The sequence below is a fragment of the Bactrocera latifrons genome, unplaced genomic scaffold, assembly GCF_001853355.1.
Source record: "Bactrocera latifrons isolate USDA-ARS-PBARC rearing strain unplaced genomic scaffold, ASM185335v1 scaffold_68, whole genome shotgun sequence".
Taxonomy (NCBI): domain Eukaryota; kingdom Metazoa; phylum Arthropoda; class Insecta; order Diptera; family Tephritidae; genus Bactrocera; species Bactrocera latifrons.
In genome coordinates, this window is record NW_017537356.1 from 981,648 (window position 1) to 999,278 (window position 17,631).

Genomic DNA, 17,631 nt, shown 5'->3' on the forward strand with positions numbered 1-17,631 from the left:
ATATAGTATACATAATACTTATCTGCCATTATGCTGAAAGCTAATTTGCGAATAGATAAGGCTTATAAGCGATTCCTAAGATTAAATGTGTGAAAGAGTTAGTTAGCTAATGTTTGCGCAGATGGATATTCATACTGAAATATTGTACATACAAACATACATACATACATATACACATATAAAATATAGTATATAGTGTGAACTAAACTGTTGTATTATACCATCTACAAATACTGAAATATGCGATTATTAGCGACAAATATGTATGTGCTAAAGGTTTCTATGAACAAATTACGAATTACTATATATTCAAAAATAATTACAGCAATTTCTAAAAATATTAAATTATTAAAAATTTTAGATAAACATATCCTCGCAAAAATTTCTTCGTCTCACAGCTAAAATGATGGCTGATACAACACGTTTTGAATGGAACCAAAATTTTAATATTGAGTAGTCGAAAAAGTCTTTTCGTATTTCGAGGCATTCTTGGCATATGGTATGACACAATATGATTGTTAGCACTGGAGATAAACGACTTCTATTGACAAAGTACTAAAAGACTTTTTCGACTACCCAATATAAAATGTGAAAATATTTGGATTTTTTTTAATAAAAAAACATGTCTCACTACTGTTTCGATTTTTTGTATTTTATAATTTTTTCTCTTTCTTTTTTGTAAAATATCAAAATGCACATCAAAAGTCAATTAAAAGTAAATAAAAAATACAAACATTTATAAATATGTATATATATTAGAAAAAAATATTGACGACGTATTTAATATTTACAAATCGACAAGTCAACAAGTCGACAGAAAAGATGCTTTTAGGCTTCTCGAAAATGCTTTGAAGATATTTAGCAGTTCGAAGTTGCTCAAAAAATAGCTTGAAATTAACGTACAACGGTAATAATAAAATATAGCGTAATTTACTATGCAAATTTAATTAAAATATACAGTAATAGGAAAAAATATACAGAAGAGTATTGATAATATATGTATATAAATATTATATGTACCTATATATATATATATATATATGCATAAATATAGCTTAAAAAGTATGAAAAATGAAAATGAGAAATATATAGTATATGTATGTATGTGTTGTAGTTAATTATTGCATTAGCAAAATATTGTAATTAGTTTGAAAGCATTACCATTTGAGTACGCGCTGTGAAACAGATCAATAAGAAGCATTTTGTGAAATTGCGCAAGCTATGGTTAATTAGTTAGGCGAAAAGTGGGCTTTAGACAAGGCCCTTTAGGCCCGTTGAGGTTATTTTTCACTTATTCTTTGAAAGTAATTAGAAAATTGTTGTGTCTGAAAGCGAATGATAAGAGCAAAAAAATATTAATTTTCAACATGTATTGAAATTAGTAATGCTTTTTATTATATTTTATTTTATTTTTTTATTATTATTATTACGATGATGATTATTGTAATAAATATTATTATTAATTTTTTTTATTATTATTACAATTTATTTAATAATCCCCTTATAGTAATATAATTATTTTAGTTATGTATTTTTCAAATATTACCGGGAATTGATGTTATTATACACTCGCCACATGTTGCACAGAGCAGAAGAGTTTTGTTCATCGAACGTTTGTTTGCAACCTCAACAACTAATTGAGATGAATATATACACTCTAGGGCTGCTTCCTCAATGTCTGCTTACCAGCCTTTCTGTCCAGTGAATAGAATTGTCCGCTTAACACAACGTCCATTTAATAGAGTTTTCACTGTAAAAATATATTTGGATTATTTTTATTATGCTATCTTCTAAGTTGGTTCAAACTGGACACAGTGTGCTAAATTTTACTAAATCGGTTCAGTAGTGTAGGAGTCCATCACGGATAAACAACGAGAGACGTAATTTTTTTAAATATGACGATAAAGATGTGTACAAATGATCAGGATAACGAAGCAAGTTGAATTTCGAGTAACTGTCTGTTTGTCCATCCGTCCGTCCGCGCGGTAAGCTCACTGAATAAATTCGCCACAGGCATCAGATTTCACAACCAGAATGGAAGCAAGAATCAAAACTGGACAGGGAACGTGCCACCGCCTGCCTTTTCCTGAATGCCCATATCTCAAAAACTACTTGTGCAAGTTCAAGCAAATTTGGTGACTTATGTTATCCAAGCATTCCTATGTTATGAGCGAAATCCATGACAACCACCTTCCCATATAACCAACTCTTTAATTCCAATTGATTCTTTCACATTACAGTGTATAAATTAAACATCAATGAAGTAGTCAGTTTAAGTTTTCAAGCACCTAGACACCAAATATGTGCGTCCCAGTGCAACTGGCCTGGTTGTTACGAAACGTATTGTTCAATCTGTGAGGCTTAAAATTAAAATCTGAATAAAATCCATTCGATAGTTCCCTTAGACCCCAAATATCTAATATATATGCTTTTGAATTTTCGGATATATGGAGATATTATAAAGAGAAACCTAATGAACTTCGAAACAATCTATTTCCAACCGCTGTGTTTCATCTTGCCCACAATAGAGGAAATCAGGTTGATACTTTCCCAAATGCCTGTAGACTTAATGGACTTACATATTAGCAAGCTCGCACAGGCGTGTAATTTCCACTCCCGCCAGTTCGGTGCGATGTCCGAAGGTATGCGCACCCAAGTGCTTAAGTCTTAATGCAGGACAGTCAAGAAAGAAGAGTTGGGTTGTTTCCACCTCATCTTCTTCCCTTACCGAGTACCGATCCGCTCCCATTATTATTGATATAAGTATGGAATATAATTGATTGCCAAATTAGTGTTATTTTTTGTCAATTTAATTTTAATTTTTTTAATTTAATTCTATTTTTCATAATTACGTTTTACTGCCTTTTTCAAATTTTCTCACCTTTTTCTTTTGGTTGTTTTCTTTTTCGTCCGATAACAGAACCGACGATGGCACCGAACCACCGGTCGTTTGAGCGTAGCTTTTACCGTTATATATAATAAACATATCTTTTTATAAATACGAATTGTTCTTAAGTTACAACAACAAATCACACACTCACACGAACCAGCAAACGGATGGATCCGGACGCCAAAATGCAGTTGGCACGAACCATGCACGCATGCCGAGTGCCCACCAATCGGTTTGCTGCGTTCGCTCTATACTCGTTTTGTAATAAATCTTAACTTAAGCGCACTAATGACTTTACAACAAAGTTAACTGTAATCAAATAATGTGTCATATATAATATTTTGCAATAATTTCTTATGCATAAGTTTAATAATTTTTAAATCGAAGAGGAAGCAGAAGCAGATGAAGAATGCGAATGCGAATGCGAATGCGAAATTCCAAACACCAAAAAGTCGACTACACACTCAGAAACTGCCCTTCCGGAGATTTTTTCAGTAGCAATTAAAGTAAAATTGTAGCAAATCTAAGCAGACAGACTCACAACTAACGCCAGCACTTGGCTCGTAACGAAGCATACCGTTATTAAAGTTAGCGCAGGCAAGCGGGCGCGTCGCCTTCCAGTTACCCAGTGTGTTGAGCACGGATGCGCTGCCAGCGAAACCAGTCTTATTTCGAATTCAATGCTCAAATAGTTTCTTTAATTTCCGGTTCTCGAAGTGGAAGTAAAACAGCAAAGCCAGTCTAATATTAATGAATACTAACTAACGCACTAAAACATTTCTATGTAATAATAATTTTTCTACTTATATTTGTATGTAAATCGAGAAAAAAATTTAAGAAATAAACAAAAAAAGGTAATTATCATAATGTGTATGGCAAATAATTGTATAAAGCGTTAATAAGTCAATAAATTATTAATATTAAAATGTTAATATGAATTATTATAAAAATGAACGACTAAAATAAACGAAAGAATGTTTGAAAATAAATACGAAGCTGCTTTTCATTCACCAATTGGCCAATTAAAACAGTTCAATCGAAATTTTTATATTCTAAGTATTCACTCTTTAAAAATCAGATTTTAGATGTTTTTCATGCAAGAAAATAATGTCGAACTCTGCTCTTTGCCTTTTTGAAGAGATTCTATTGCCAAAAAACATGAAAATGAGCCTTAAATATTGAACAGGTGTCCGTAAGTAGTTAAGTTTTAAATTTGAAAATTTCATTGAAAAAATGTGCGATATCGATAAGTTTTGCACTTGGAGTAGATAGCAAAAGACCTGGAAATCTTCCCCCCACCTTATTTCACAACACTTCTCTAAGAAAAAATTACGTTTTAAGCATTATATCGCAAAAAACCGTCGATTTGCGACACATTTTTAATTCTCAAAAATCGTGGGTTATAACAAATTCGAATTTTCTTAAATAGGATTGTAGCCCATGCGATTCTGCAAATTTCCACATTTTTAGATTTTCTCTACGACCTCTAGTTTAGAAGTTATAAGCGTTTTTCTATTCTGCAGTTGCTTGCTTCATGCTTCTGGTCGCCTGGTAGAAATCCAGGATTTTTGTGCCAAATTGAAATGCAATTTTTCTGCAGCCGGCAGCGGCAGCGGCAGAGGAGGCACCCGAAAAWTTGCCGGTTGCCGTTGCATAAGCAAAGGGGCAAATTTGAAATGGCGGAAGCGGCAAAACAGGATGTGTGCGGGACCGGATATGGATATATGGCGGAACCGGAAATTTGTTCCCGACTTCCGGTTTAGGGACGAAACCGGAAGTCACAAACCGGAAACGGAAGTGTCGAATTTCCCATTTCCGGTTTATCGCTTCCGTTTCCGGTTCACAACTTCCTGTTTCATCCCTAAACCGGAAGTCGGCTAACGTTATTTCTCATTTCCGGTTCCGCCATATGCCCATATCCGGTCCCGCATGCATCCTGTTTGACCCCTTCCACCATTTCAAATTTGCCCCTTTGCTTATGCAACGGCAACCGGCGAGTTTTTGGGTGCCTCCTCTGCCGCTGCCGCTGCCGGCTGCAAAAAAATGCATTTCAATTTGGCACAAAAATCCTGGATTTCTACCAGGCGACCAGAAGCATGAAGCAAGCAACTGCAGAATAGAAAAACGCTTATAACTTCTAAACTAGAGGTCGTAGAGAAAATCTAAAAATGTGGAAATTTGCAGAATCGCATGGGCTACAATCCTATTAAAGAAAATTCGAATTTGATATAACCCCCGATTTTTGAGAATTAAAAATGTGTCGCAAATCGACGGTTTTTTGCGAAATAATGCTTAAAACGTCATTTTTTCTTAGATGAGTGTTGTGAAATAAGGTGGAGGGAAGATTTCCAGGTCTTTTGCTATCTACTCCAAGTGCAAAACTTCTCGATATTGGTAAATTTTCCAGTCAATTTTGATTTTTCAGCAGCCTCTTTAAGCACCGCATAAATTTTTTGGAATTGGATTTATTCAAAAACGATTTCGTAAATTTTTTGTATATTTGTTTTAAAAAGGGTTTGACACTGTTTTCCCACACAAGAACAGCTATTGGCGGTAGGCAAGCCAAGTGGTATCTGAATATGGTAAGTGGAAATGGAGAAGTCGGGCATAACACATTACTTACCGGAAATGCAACCCAACGCTGGCTTTAATTGCGGTTATTTGTTGAAATACAAGCTTTTGTTGTATTGCAAGCTTTTTATTGAAAGTATTGCCTCGTTAAGAAGTTTTAAAGTTATTTCTTAAACACAACAACAGTGATTGTGTGCGTACATATGTAGGTGTATGTGTGTGTGTGTATTGATGTGGCTAATGTTGCGTGTGACATTTGAAAATAATAAAATACAAATACAAACAATAATCGTTTGGAGTGATCGAACGCTGTGCGCCGCCTCAATTTGTTGCTAACAGGATATGATAATACAGTTACATAACTATCGCAACACATTTTGCCACTTCAAGCCGCTTGAAGTGTGTGTTGCATACACCGTTAAACTTAAATAGTGCAATAGCTCTAATTATCTACTGTCGAAGCCGCGAAATCTCCAAGGCTCGCGCTCGTGCTGGGCACTCGCGTTGAGCAGTGTCGGTTGTTCTGTTGTCTAGCGCCCATCCTTATTCCGCTCTCTCGTTTCCGCTAAATGTAGCTTCTTCTTAAACTTAGATATTTTGTAATTTCTGCTTATTTACTTAGTGGTACATAGGTTTGTATGTTTGTGTGTAGGCTCATATAAAATACATGCATGTATGTATGTAACTCAATAAATTACTATGTGTTCAGTCTTGCGTGCTTACGAGTAATTCAATTTCCATCTAAATCTATTATTTCATTATTATCCTTCATATTCACGGGGTTCTGCGAGCCCTAGCGAATGGTCAAAGTGAAGTCATCGAGCGGCCTTCGACTTTTCATCAAAATCTGCAATGCTTTCAAAAGCCGTACAGCATCAAGAACGCTGGCTTAACGCTCCTCCTGGGAGCCATCCACTGACTCTTTCTCCTCCGTTGTTGCTGCAAAGGCGCAAAGGCTGGTAGACGGCTGCTCCGCTGCTGAGCCGGTTTCGATGGGACTGTGCGTTGGCTGAGTGCCGGCGACTGTAGCCACCTTTGCTGGCTTAATCGTCTCCAAGACCACTTCTCCTTCTCTCATCATGCTGCCGGACGCTGTGTCATCGAGTGCCGATTCGCTCAAATTGCGTTTCGGCGACAACGAAGCCGACGAAGAGGCCGAAGATGGCGTTAGCGAAGTTTCAACGGCAATTTCTGCATCGAGTTCGGTGAAAATGTCGATTAAATTATTGATGCCAATCAAATAGCCGTCCTCATGGTTGCCCACCGTCCAGGTGCTTCTGTGGTCGATTTTTTGATTTTCGGGCAAGCCGACGGTCTTGGCAAAATCAATTAGCCACACGCTGGCGTGATAACGATCGTGAACGAATAGTAGCGAACTGCCTATAACTTCGTGTGTCTGAAAGAAGTCGGAGCATTCGAGTGTGGCGCGAATCGCCTGCAGACGATGTATGTAACGGGGCTGTAAGGCACAAAAGATTAAGGACAATGTTATGCATGTATTCTTCACAAGTCCAATATAAAACTAATTCACTCATAATGAAAAAGATATCGGTGCTCATGATCACTTATACTACGACCCAATTAGATTAGATTCGGATAGCTTTTCGGCCATTTTTGTTGACAACACTCACCATAGCATGTGGAAAGCCATTGACGAACTCGCGGAAGGCTTGTTTGATTTGCTGGCGGGACTTCGTGGTCTTGAAATCCTTGGTGCTAGTGCCATCGCTTTTTTTAATGCCCTGCAAAAGAAAATTGTCTATTTTAGTACTCGTGAGTATGTTTAGCGCTGTAGCGGTCGCTCTCACCTCAATGCGAAAGCCCAGTGTCGCTGTGCTGGAGATTGTCTCGCGCCAAACCATATAACGTGGCTTGGTCACACCCTTCGCCTTGTGCTCCTCCTCACTGGGTGCATCCGGATCAATCTGTATCATTTTCTCATACATATCCTTGCGCAGCTTCGGCTTCTCCTTGGCCTTGGAAAGCTCTTCCTCGAGATAAGTGCGCACACCGACCTTGCAGTCCATAACACAGGGCTGATTGAAATCGCTCAGCAAGTCCTGCAGTTGCAAGTACACTGTAAACGAGAGAGTTTTATTCTCCATTAGACCAACGAGTGCCCAAATTGAAATTCAATTGAATTTATATAACAGTTAACAATTGTTTTTACGGATCATTTATACATTCTGTACTTACATTCACCATCCTCGCTGGTCACTTGCCCCTTATATTGCGGTACATAGGGGCGCAAGACGTCCTTCATGAGCACACGAAAACAGTCCTCCTCCTTTGGACAGAGCTTCTTTAGGACGGTGCCCTGTTCGGGACCGGCCTTGAAATTGCCTTGATGACCGGCCAGTTGGACCCAGGGATAGCGCTGTTTCTTGTAGGTTTGAAAAAATGGCGTCCATTGCACAATGTTGCGAAGCTTGCGCCAACCAGAAGGCTGTCAATGAGAAAAAACCACGATTAAACTTAGCAAATGCGCATTAACTCTACGAAGGTGAGATGGGGAGCCGAGCACGCTTCGGTGTGGCAGAATGTCTTACTTGCTATGCGCATACCGAGGCGTGTCAAACACGCCATACATCACTCAGCTGCTTAAAAGCGCTGACAAATAGGCGCAGATCGCTTATCTGCGGCAGCAAAACTCCCCACCGTATACGTAAGCGCCTGATAATTTTGGCCATAACAACTTAATGTGTAGCTCGCTTCTGCTGGGCCGTCATCTGCATGTTTGGTAATTAAGTCAGCCACGCGCACGCGACCAAATCTTAGCAAATCAACTTGTACATATCGAAACTACCATATTTCCTTACAACTCGCATCGATAAATATGTATTGGCGTTATATTACTTCTCCAAAATTTGTAGTTTTGAAGTATTTTAGTATTTGATTGTATCTACGCGCGTTACTTTGCTGCGTATTTTCCAACCCGATAATTGCTTAAGTGCATATGAAGTCTGTGTGTCTGCAGTGCGCGTGTGTGCAACCATGTTAATTGCCAAAACAAATGCGATGGCGCTATCAGGCCGAGGCCAGCTGCAACTGAACGAGAGTGTGAACGAGGAGACTACGTAATCCATGGGTAAACAAAGCGCGACGCTACGATTTGCACGCTACGCTCCAGCAGTCATGCAAAACACGAGCGCAAACATAATATCTACAACAGCAACCACATAGTGGCTGCGCTGATAAACGCACAATGTGTATTTGTACGCGCACGCTGACGTCAATAACAATTAGCGGTCGCCACAGCGTCTTTGCAAAATTCAAAATTAAAAAAAAAGTGAAAATTAAAGAAAAATCAGCAGTATAAGCGTCGGCACGTACTCCAAGCGCGTTTGCAAGCTAAAGCTTGTGCTAATTACCGCTGTAGCGCGTTGTTATCGCTCATCTACCCACATAAAAGTCACCGCAACAATACGTGACCAGGCCGCCGCCACTTCATTTATTTTAATTAAGAAAAGCGCCGTCATTACTAATAGATCTTGTATAGAGTGTGCGCTCATAGACATTTTCTACATTTATATGTATTAGTTTTCAACAAGTGAACCTGTGTGCCACAACAAGGCCAACGCCTTAAGCGCCCACGTCATCGAACAGCGCGCACCAAGTGAGCGCATCATATCGAATTCTCATCTACTGCGGAAGGAACACGATACTGTTGCCAATTGACGTACGTGAGCAATGCAACGCTGAGATGTTCAATGCCTGCGTGAACCGTCCAGTCTTCGCGAAAATTACGGAATTCCAAGCGTCCTTTGCAAAGAGCTAAGCGCGACCACCTGTCGCTTTATGTGTCGCCTCCCACCTGGTAACAGAAATAAAGAGAGCCAATAATCAATTAGCCAATCAGTTGGCATGCAACAGCAAACGCGCCAGTCAAATATGCAACCAACAACAGCAGTCCACTCTCACAGATCATCGAGGTGAGGTGTTGCCTGCGCATGCAGCTGTAGCCTGTAGCCGCATGCAGATCGCGCGGCACTAGGCCGCTTACGGGCGCGACAGGCGCCTACTGCACTTTTGACACTTGAGCAACGGTCGACTAGCGCTCGCGCCGGTAGCTGTAAACAACTTGTCACAACAACTTTGTAAATTTATGCAAATGAAAAAGCACACTCATACAGATTAGTCTTGATTAGTTTGGGATTGGGTGCTGTAAGCAGGCAGAATGTAAAGACTGCAATGATTAAGAGTCGCGTTTATTAAATTGACCTGATTGCTGGAGACTTAGTCAGGTGGCGATGATATTTCTAAAGTAAAAGCTGCCTCGTGCTCTGCAGCGCTTTTATATGCGAGGATTTAGCGCCGCACTAGCTGTCAACTATATGCGCTACTTACAATAAACTGAGCACGTACTTTCTCTAATTGAGCATTCTAATGTCGTATTCCGACCGCGAATCATAGCAAACAATTCTAGTGTGTGAAGATTATAGTAATGATGTCTAGATTAAACAAATATTAGTGAACACATTCTACAATCCGGATGTAACAGATACTTTTAATAGACTTTTCGCACAAGATTTCGTTGATCAATTAACTGGGCTTTGCTCGGTTAAAGCTCTTATTTAGATCGATTAAATACTAAATAAAAATTTTAATTTACAGCCACAATTCATAATCAAGGTTAAATCGAGTTGAAACTGGAAAGCGTCTCTGAAGGTTCAAATCCAGGCTATGGATTTGGTTGTGTGCCTGGATAAATAGCAGTTAGCTGATGAATTTTAATCATTAGAACAAACACAAAATGAAGAACATCGTTAAGCGACCCTATCATTAATCGCTGAGCTGGCGGCTTTGCAAAAACAACAGATTTCTCAACTATACTCTTAATGTACTATATCTTTGCGAAAAGGCTATTGGCCACCACCTAACAGCTCGCTTATTATTATTATTATTTTTTTTAAATATCACGACTTGAGGGCCTGATCGTAATCGGCATAAAAATAGACTACTCTCATTTCTATACCCAATGTTTAGCGTTTTTTCACCGTCCATTAAATTCATTAAATTAGTGGATGTATTGGCTTTGTGCGAACACGTCGCGACTGGGAACGCCGTGAAATGGGTTGGCAGCACCGAAACGCATGAACTGCCACACCATCAAAGCGTGCACAAATTGATAACAGTCGGGCCGCAACAACAACGCATCGTCGATATATACTTTTGCTGCTGGCGCCAATGAATTGTGCAAATTGACTCCAATTGTGGCGAGAGTTTGCAACAGATAGGCAAAAATGTTCAACGCGCCACATCGTTAAAAATAGCAGTAAGCTAAATTGACGGTAATGTGTGCAAATGCTTGCGCGCCCAGGCGTCGGGCGACGGTGCACAGGCGCATACAGCCAGTGAGGCGGTCAGTGTACTTACGCAAGTGTTGTGGCAGAAGTTTGGGCAGCGCCAATTTACGCAATAAGCCGTCAAGGATTTTCATATTTACCTGAAACGAGAATGAGTAGAAATGAAACAAATTAGTGCTTGTTTATGTTGTGTTGTGTTGTGCAAATAAATAGAGGAGTAAATAAAATATGCTGCTTAATATATAATATACGTGCCAGTTGATTGGCATTCACATTTCAGCTGTAAATACCCGGCCTAAGCGCACAGCGCACTTTCGTCAACACAGCGCGACAAACGCTCTCGCCTTTGAAAAAAACTCTACAACAACAGCCTGTGACAATTTCTCATTTCACATGATCTCAAGAAGCTTGGAAATTCTACAGCGTCTGTCTCATGCCACTCTGTTGGCGAGCGTAGTCTGCGTAAACAGACTCACGGTTCTTGTTTTGCGAAGCACATTTCCATGCCCCACACTCCTCGTACTCCGCGCATATATTCTAAATCAAACATCAACAGTGACGCAGAAGCACTCGGCGGTTTGTACACAACACCCAGTGGTGGTGACGGTGGCGGTACTCCATAAAATTATATACACATTTCTATAGAGTTTCTTTGCTTCAAGTGCCTGTAGATATATGATGATATTTACAGACTCGCAGCGCACCAAAATAATACTGATAGCATAAACATTTGGTGGCTTTCGATACACACAGAAACCTGTTTATTTTTATTGCTTAAGAATTGAAAGAAAAAGGTATTTATTTATAAAAAAAGCTGAACTCACTTCTGCTTCACAATTACATATCGTAAATGACACCTATAACACAGCGCTCAACCCGTCTCAAGCCTGTCATTGGCAAGTTGTGGTTTGTGTTCTGACTAATAACCTAAGAGCCTTAAAACCACTAACGGGCTAACGCTAGATTAATGTACAAACAAACTTATATAAACGGAATCTAAAATTGACCCTCAACTTTGTCTTAGCCCGGTTTAGAACCACCCAGTGTGAGTAACTGAATAAAGAGTTACCACTGATTTCGGCTACATATATTAAAGCATTTCGGATTTCAACAAAATGTCAGTTAATTTACGATGACCGGGCTCTCATTTGACTGGACCATTTCTCGAAATTACCGCGTCGTCAAACTTTGTACGAAGCCTGTTAATGTTGTTTAGACGTGAAATACTTCGAAAGAAAAAAGGGCCATTGATGACACCATACCACAATCCGCACCACACCGTTAATTTTTCAAGATGCAATTGAGTTCCCTGAACCACACGATTTAATATCGTAATAGCGACATTTTTTTTTTTTTTTTTGTTGACGAAGCCATTAAGTCAGAAATGAGCCTCATATCAGAAGATATTTTTTCCATCAAGGTTTTTTCAACGCTTTTTTTTCGTGAACGCAAGTTTACGTACAAATTTTGTACAATTTCCAAATGACAACCCTTATTAGACGCAAATATGTAAGCTAAATAATGATACCCTCCATATTGGCTTATTGAATCAACACGTACCGAAAGCACATAGATTTTATAGACCCACCTCAGACTTCTCTGTCGTCTCGCATAGACCACATAATATAAATTCTTGAATTAAAAGCAACTTGTTTAACACATTTTTGCCACGCCCCAAGCGACCACGTACAAATGGCAAGCAAACGAAGGCACGAATTTTAGGACTGAAACCGTTACGCCGCTGCTGAGGCATTCAAATACCAAAACAACGAAAGGATAAACACAGGCGCGGACTTCCTATTCACTCGAAAAGCAAAAAAATAAAGGCGATGATGTTTTGAACATCACAAACTTTCCGATATTATTTCTCTTTTAATTTTCGGAACCGCTGTTATCCGTTGGCCAAGTGCGCCACTAAACGCTCGAGAAAAGCTACTAACCAGCAGACACGCGGATGAAACTTTAAACAAGCAACCAAGCGAACTCTCGCCTGGCAGCTAACCGCCCCATGCGCTTTTAACTCAGCGCATATGTTTATTTAAAACAGTGGAAAAGATATTAAAACGGCAAACAACAACAGCAACCAGCAGCAGAAAATATTAAAAATAATTCATTATTGTAATTATTATGAATATTACGCCAGTCATTGCTGCGCAACGCTCGCCGTCGCTTTCCTCCTACTACCTGCGCGGTCGCTGGATCGCTGCATCGCTGGATATCCAACTGCAGCGCGCATTCCTCTACTGATCACTGACTTATTACGTTTACTTGGCGCACGGTTAATGAACGACGCGAACCGCTACGATGGTACACCCAACACCTGACGTTTGTAATGACGTCGTTGACGTTTCTAGCGGCAGAGTTAATAAGAGCGAAACAGTTTGACAGGAGCGCTTACAACGCTGTTTGCATAGGTATGATAGCAACAGCAAGCTCACCGAGCGCGCAAGAGTGTAGAGTTTACTGCGAATGCTGCGCAGTTTCAAGATATTTAGATAATCTGGTCGCTAACCCCTTGCTAAAGTGAATCTGAGAGTGTTTTCGAAAATATTTGCCAAAATTGCGCCGAATGTTCGCCATTTTACTGATTTTCGACATATATATAATACATATGGATCATCTCTGAAACCTTCGAAAACTTATAAGTGGAACTTAATACCATGTTCCTCTACTGCTCCCTTTTTTGATACTATTTTCTGCCATTTTCACTTGCTTTCCATGTAATTTGTATAGCGAAATCTAGCTAAATCTAGTGGAATAGAGATAAGGGACCATATAATATAAAATCTACGCTAAATCTTGTGACTTGGTGTCGCTCGGAGCATGGTATTAAGATGAGCTATGAAAACAGATGATATTTTTCAACAGTTTTAATATACACACACGACAAGTGAAACTTAATTTAAACTTTTACGTAAGCTTTTCCCAACTCTCCCTCACTTTTGCACCAGGTATATTCGAATACGAAACAAACGCACCACTTAAAACGTGAAACAGTTAAGCGAACGTTCGGTTCAAGAGCACCATAATTCATATTCGTAACTTTTCTATGCCAGCACCCTGTTTTTCATTCGCAAACATGCTCATAACATGTTCGTCCAGCGCAACAGCCACGTGCACCTCAAGTGCTCAGCATTCTACAAATGTAGGCATCTAACATGATATCACCGTGAAGTCTGCATCCGTTCATCATTTGTTCATGTCACAATTTCACGAGCTGAATACGAGTATCTCAACTTTCTTGGCCAAACAATGTCTAAAGTACGTCATACCACGCGATTTACCGTTTTTGGTCTAATCCGCATAATAAATCATTATGCGCTTTTTTTTCAGTCTTTTAATTTGTTGTTTTTGTGCTAAACTTGTACTCATTTCACCAAGTAATTGTACACCAGCAACCTACGAATGTCACAAGCGCAGTGGAGCCCAGCACGTTTCGCCAGTGTGACGGAACCGACTCATTGTGTGGTGCAGTGTTGCACGGTTATTGTCTGCTGCTTTTGTTGTTGTGCCTGTTGCTATTTTTTCAGCTTAGGCGTCATAACATGGGGTTGTCTTTATCACAACTATCAACTCGAGTGAGCTGTAAGCGACAGTGGACAGACATCATAATAATTATAACGATGCATCCGGAATGCATTTGGAAGAGATGCGACGCAAATTTGCATTCACATAGCATGAAACCGCCTCTGCCTATTAGGATTTCTTCGTTATAGAATACTTTCGAGCCGATTTCGAACACACGATTCAGTGAAAGGTTGTCAAGTACTAAGACTCTCAGCAGTTTATATGGGTCACAACAAAATATTTGGGAGAAAGGTATGTTCAAACGAATGCTAAGAGAGAGGCGGAGGAGAAAGGAGTTGGCGCACTCAGTTGCCTGAATAGAGTAATTAATTCTTGGTCGAAAAGGCTATAAGCAAATTAGTGAGCGGTTTGGAATTGGACGGTGATAAAGCTATTTTAGATTCTAACAAAATGGTCGAATTTGGCATGGAAAGAGATACACAAATTCTAAAGGAAGAATTGTGGATTATTCTCAGGTCCAAAAAGTATAAATTTCCTGTTCTACAAAATTATTTCACACAACTGTGATAACATCATTATAAAAGCTTATAGATTTACCTCGCATATTTTACGCCTTTTCTCATGCAAACTAGCCGCTACACGCTGTGCGGCCACAGAACGCTCGTAAAATTATAAAAACAAAAACTGAATTGTATTTGAAATTCGCCACGGTATTCTACTCAGGAATTTCACACAGCACGCCCACTGATCTTTAATTCATGCGCCGTCCGCAACAACCTATATAAATGAGCAGTTGGACGCGGCGAAAAGAAGACAGTACCTCAGCGCAAACAGAAGTCGGCGGGCATTACTGGGACAATGTCATTGAAAAATGGAATTTATAAAGGCGCGTGGCAAAATGTTGGTTAATACATATATCAACACTTCTATAATGCGATTTATTTTTAGAATAATTTGAATTTTAATGACTAATTGATTGCAACTACGGAGTTATAGTCGAGACTAAGTAAATGCAGACAAATAAAGCTATGCCAAAAATATGAATTCCAAGCTGGAATGGTAAATCAAATCACACCACAAAAAAGCTGATCTACATCCGCATATTAGGACAAACATCGTGATCACAATATAAGAACAATTACCAGGGTGCGCAAAGCTACAGCCATCGAAGCGAAAAGCTTGCTGAGTCACTACGACGAGGAAGGTCGGCACCAGTTAAGAAATCCTCCCTTTTAACAGCATGTCTGAAGACACTCACCTTTTTCGTTTGCGTCTGTCCGCGGCTCGCTGACATCGTTGGCACATCGGAATCCCATTCGGAGCTCAAATCGTCGCTGGACGCATAACCATAGTCACGTGGCAGCGGCACTTCCAGAAATGACTTGGAGTACTGCGTATAGCCGGGACAAAGATTTTGCTGCGGTGATGGCGAACGGCGCTGCAGTTGCAAGTGGCGGCGCAGCGCACAGTCCCTGAGCTCATTGGAGGCGGGCGCGCGTGGCGGCACCATAATAGTGGGCGGCACACTGACCGGCAGCCCATGTGCCTGTGCAAAGGCGAGACTGCATTTGCGCGCATGCGTCTGACTACCGGTGGATTTCTTGCGAAAGATTTTCTTAGCTGCCACAGAGTGACTATGATGCTGATGCACGGGATGTGGATACGAATGTGTGGTCATGGGTAGTGCCGGTGAGTGTGGACGTAACAGCTCATCTTCTTCACGTTCAGCGGTCTCGTCATATAATCTGCCTGTCTCATCAACCTCATCCTCTTCGGGGTCGTTATCTTCCTCCTCCTCAAGGTCGTCATCTTCTGCAGCAGCTTTGGAACTTTTCACTCGTGGCATGCCATTCACCAAAGACGAGCTGGCGCTACCGACGACCTTGTGTATGCAACACTGCTTGCAATTGGTGTGTGCTGCCATTTCAACTGCCTCGACAGCTTCTTCGTCGTAATCGGCGTCATCATCGAATTTCATATTATCCACTTCCTCAGGCGGTACATCGGGGAAGTGCAGCAGCTTCACGGTGACCTTGTTGCCGGCTTCGTTGTAGTAGACCTCTTTGGCGCTCATTTTATCGAAATCTTCGTAAATGCGTACTTGCGGATAAGCGCACAAAGACATTGTCACATACACAAACACAAGCACAGCGAAACTGTCTCGCTTTCACGTTCGCTGGTCTCACTTCACTTTTTCACTATTAGACAAATTACTCTCGCTTTGTATTGGAAAATATGTTTCACCACGAGTTTCAATTGAGCTACGACAAGTTGTCAGTTCATCGCGTATTAATCATTTTATTACACTGTATTATTGCATTGCTCTGGCGAAGCGTTTTTGATGGAATCTGAAATATTTACGGAATTCGCAGCTGTATTTTTTATTACTCAACCACGGGATTTTTATATTTTCAATGCAACTGTTTATTCAAAAATTCTTTTCATCGAGAAAAAACTCGGGGAATTCTCAACCTAAAGTAAACGTAAATAACTTTTATACCTAAATAAATTTTTTTATGTTTCCAGTGGCTCAATGGAAGCACGATAAGACATTTTCAATAGGCCTGCAAAAATATTCCGTCCGACAAGGCACAAATAGCACTGAACAATCACATTAGTAAATTGCTTTTTAACGCAGACTTTAGCGCTGAAGCCACACTAGTGATCAAGAGATCCTTGTTTGGCCCCCCACCTCTTTCTGAAATGAAAAGACTATCTGATATAAGGCTTGATCACTCGAATGTAAGTATCAGGTGTTCGAGGGACTCATTTTTTGCATGACATTAAAACGGACGCAATTAAGTTTGATCTTGTAATAATTAACAAAAACACTTAACGGACAGAATATCATGAAAGAAATATACATATTTGAATAAGATTTAACACTCTTGATGTTACTAGACCCCAACAAAATGTGCGATCTCCAAGTGATCTCCCATCCACCAGTTATTGCATTACGTCAAAACCTTGCCGGCTTTAAGCAAACTAAGTCTCCACTTGGCAATTAGCAGCGCATACACAAAGTATTTACCGTTAACAACTTCATAAAGCGCATTAGCAATTCGAACGTGCGTACGTCATGGCAAGAGCAGAAGGTGGAGCGCGTGCAGCAGATTGCAACATCGTAAAAATATTAAATTTTCGAATACCGAAAAATATTACACGATTTGGCCTTTTTTGGCCTGCAGCGGCCAAGTCATCCACATGCCAAGCGCAACACTAATATTTTATCACCCGAGGTGCGCTGACGAGGTTTGTACAACAAGCAATGCTACAACGGTTAGCCACAACTCGTCTTGCCAAAAAGCGATGCAAGCAGAGGAGAAAAAAAAATAT

The 17,631-nt window shown here is 40.0% G+C and overlaps 2 protein-coding genes across 18 annotated transcripts in view; one reads left to right on the forward strand and one right to left on the reverse strand.

The window, feature by feature from the left end:
- The window catches only part of LOC108975652 (basement membrane-specific heparan sulfate proteoglycan core protein), a 146,287-nt gene extending 142,714 nt beyond the window's left edge, over positions 1-3,573 (forward strand). For all 14 annotated transcript variants that reach the window (XM_018944321.1, XM_018944307.1, XM_018944308.1 and 11 more), the window contains one exon: positions 2,921-3,573. In XM_018944321.1, the coding sequence (XP_018799866.1) occupies positions 2,921-2,954 (34 nt within the window). In that variant the 3' untranslated portion in view covers positions 2,955-3,573. The remainder of the gene's footprint in view (positions 1-2,920) is intronic.
- A 1,994-nt stretch (positions 3,574-5,567) lies between these two features.
- LOC108975679 (inositol-trisphosphate 3-kinase A) overlaps positions 5,568-17,631 on the reverse strand; it is a 62,879-nt gene continuing 50,815 nt past the window's right edge. For 2 of the 4 annotated variants that reach the window (XM_018944369.1, XM_018944367.1), the window contains exons 2-6: positions 15,554-16,643; positions 7,658-7,907; positions 7,270-7,538; positions 7,093-7,203; positions 5,568-6,920 (exon numbers count right to left, since the gene is read on the reverse strand). In XM_018944369.1, coding sequence (XP_018799914.1) covers positions 6,351-6,920; positions 7,093-7,203; positions 7,270-7,538; positions 7,658-7,907; positions 15,554-16,420 — 2,067 coding nt within the window. In that variant the 5' untranslated portion in view covers positions 16,421-16,643 and the 3' untranslated portion in view covers positions 5,568-6,350. Of the gene's footprint in view, positions 6,921-7,092; positions 7,204-7,269; positions 7,539-7,657; positions 7,908-15,553; positions 16,768-17,631 lie in introns of all 4 variants that reach the window. The other 2 variants (XM_018944368.1, XM_018944366.1) reach the window with 2 other exon arrangements.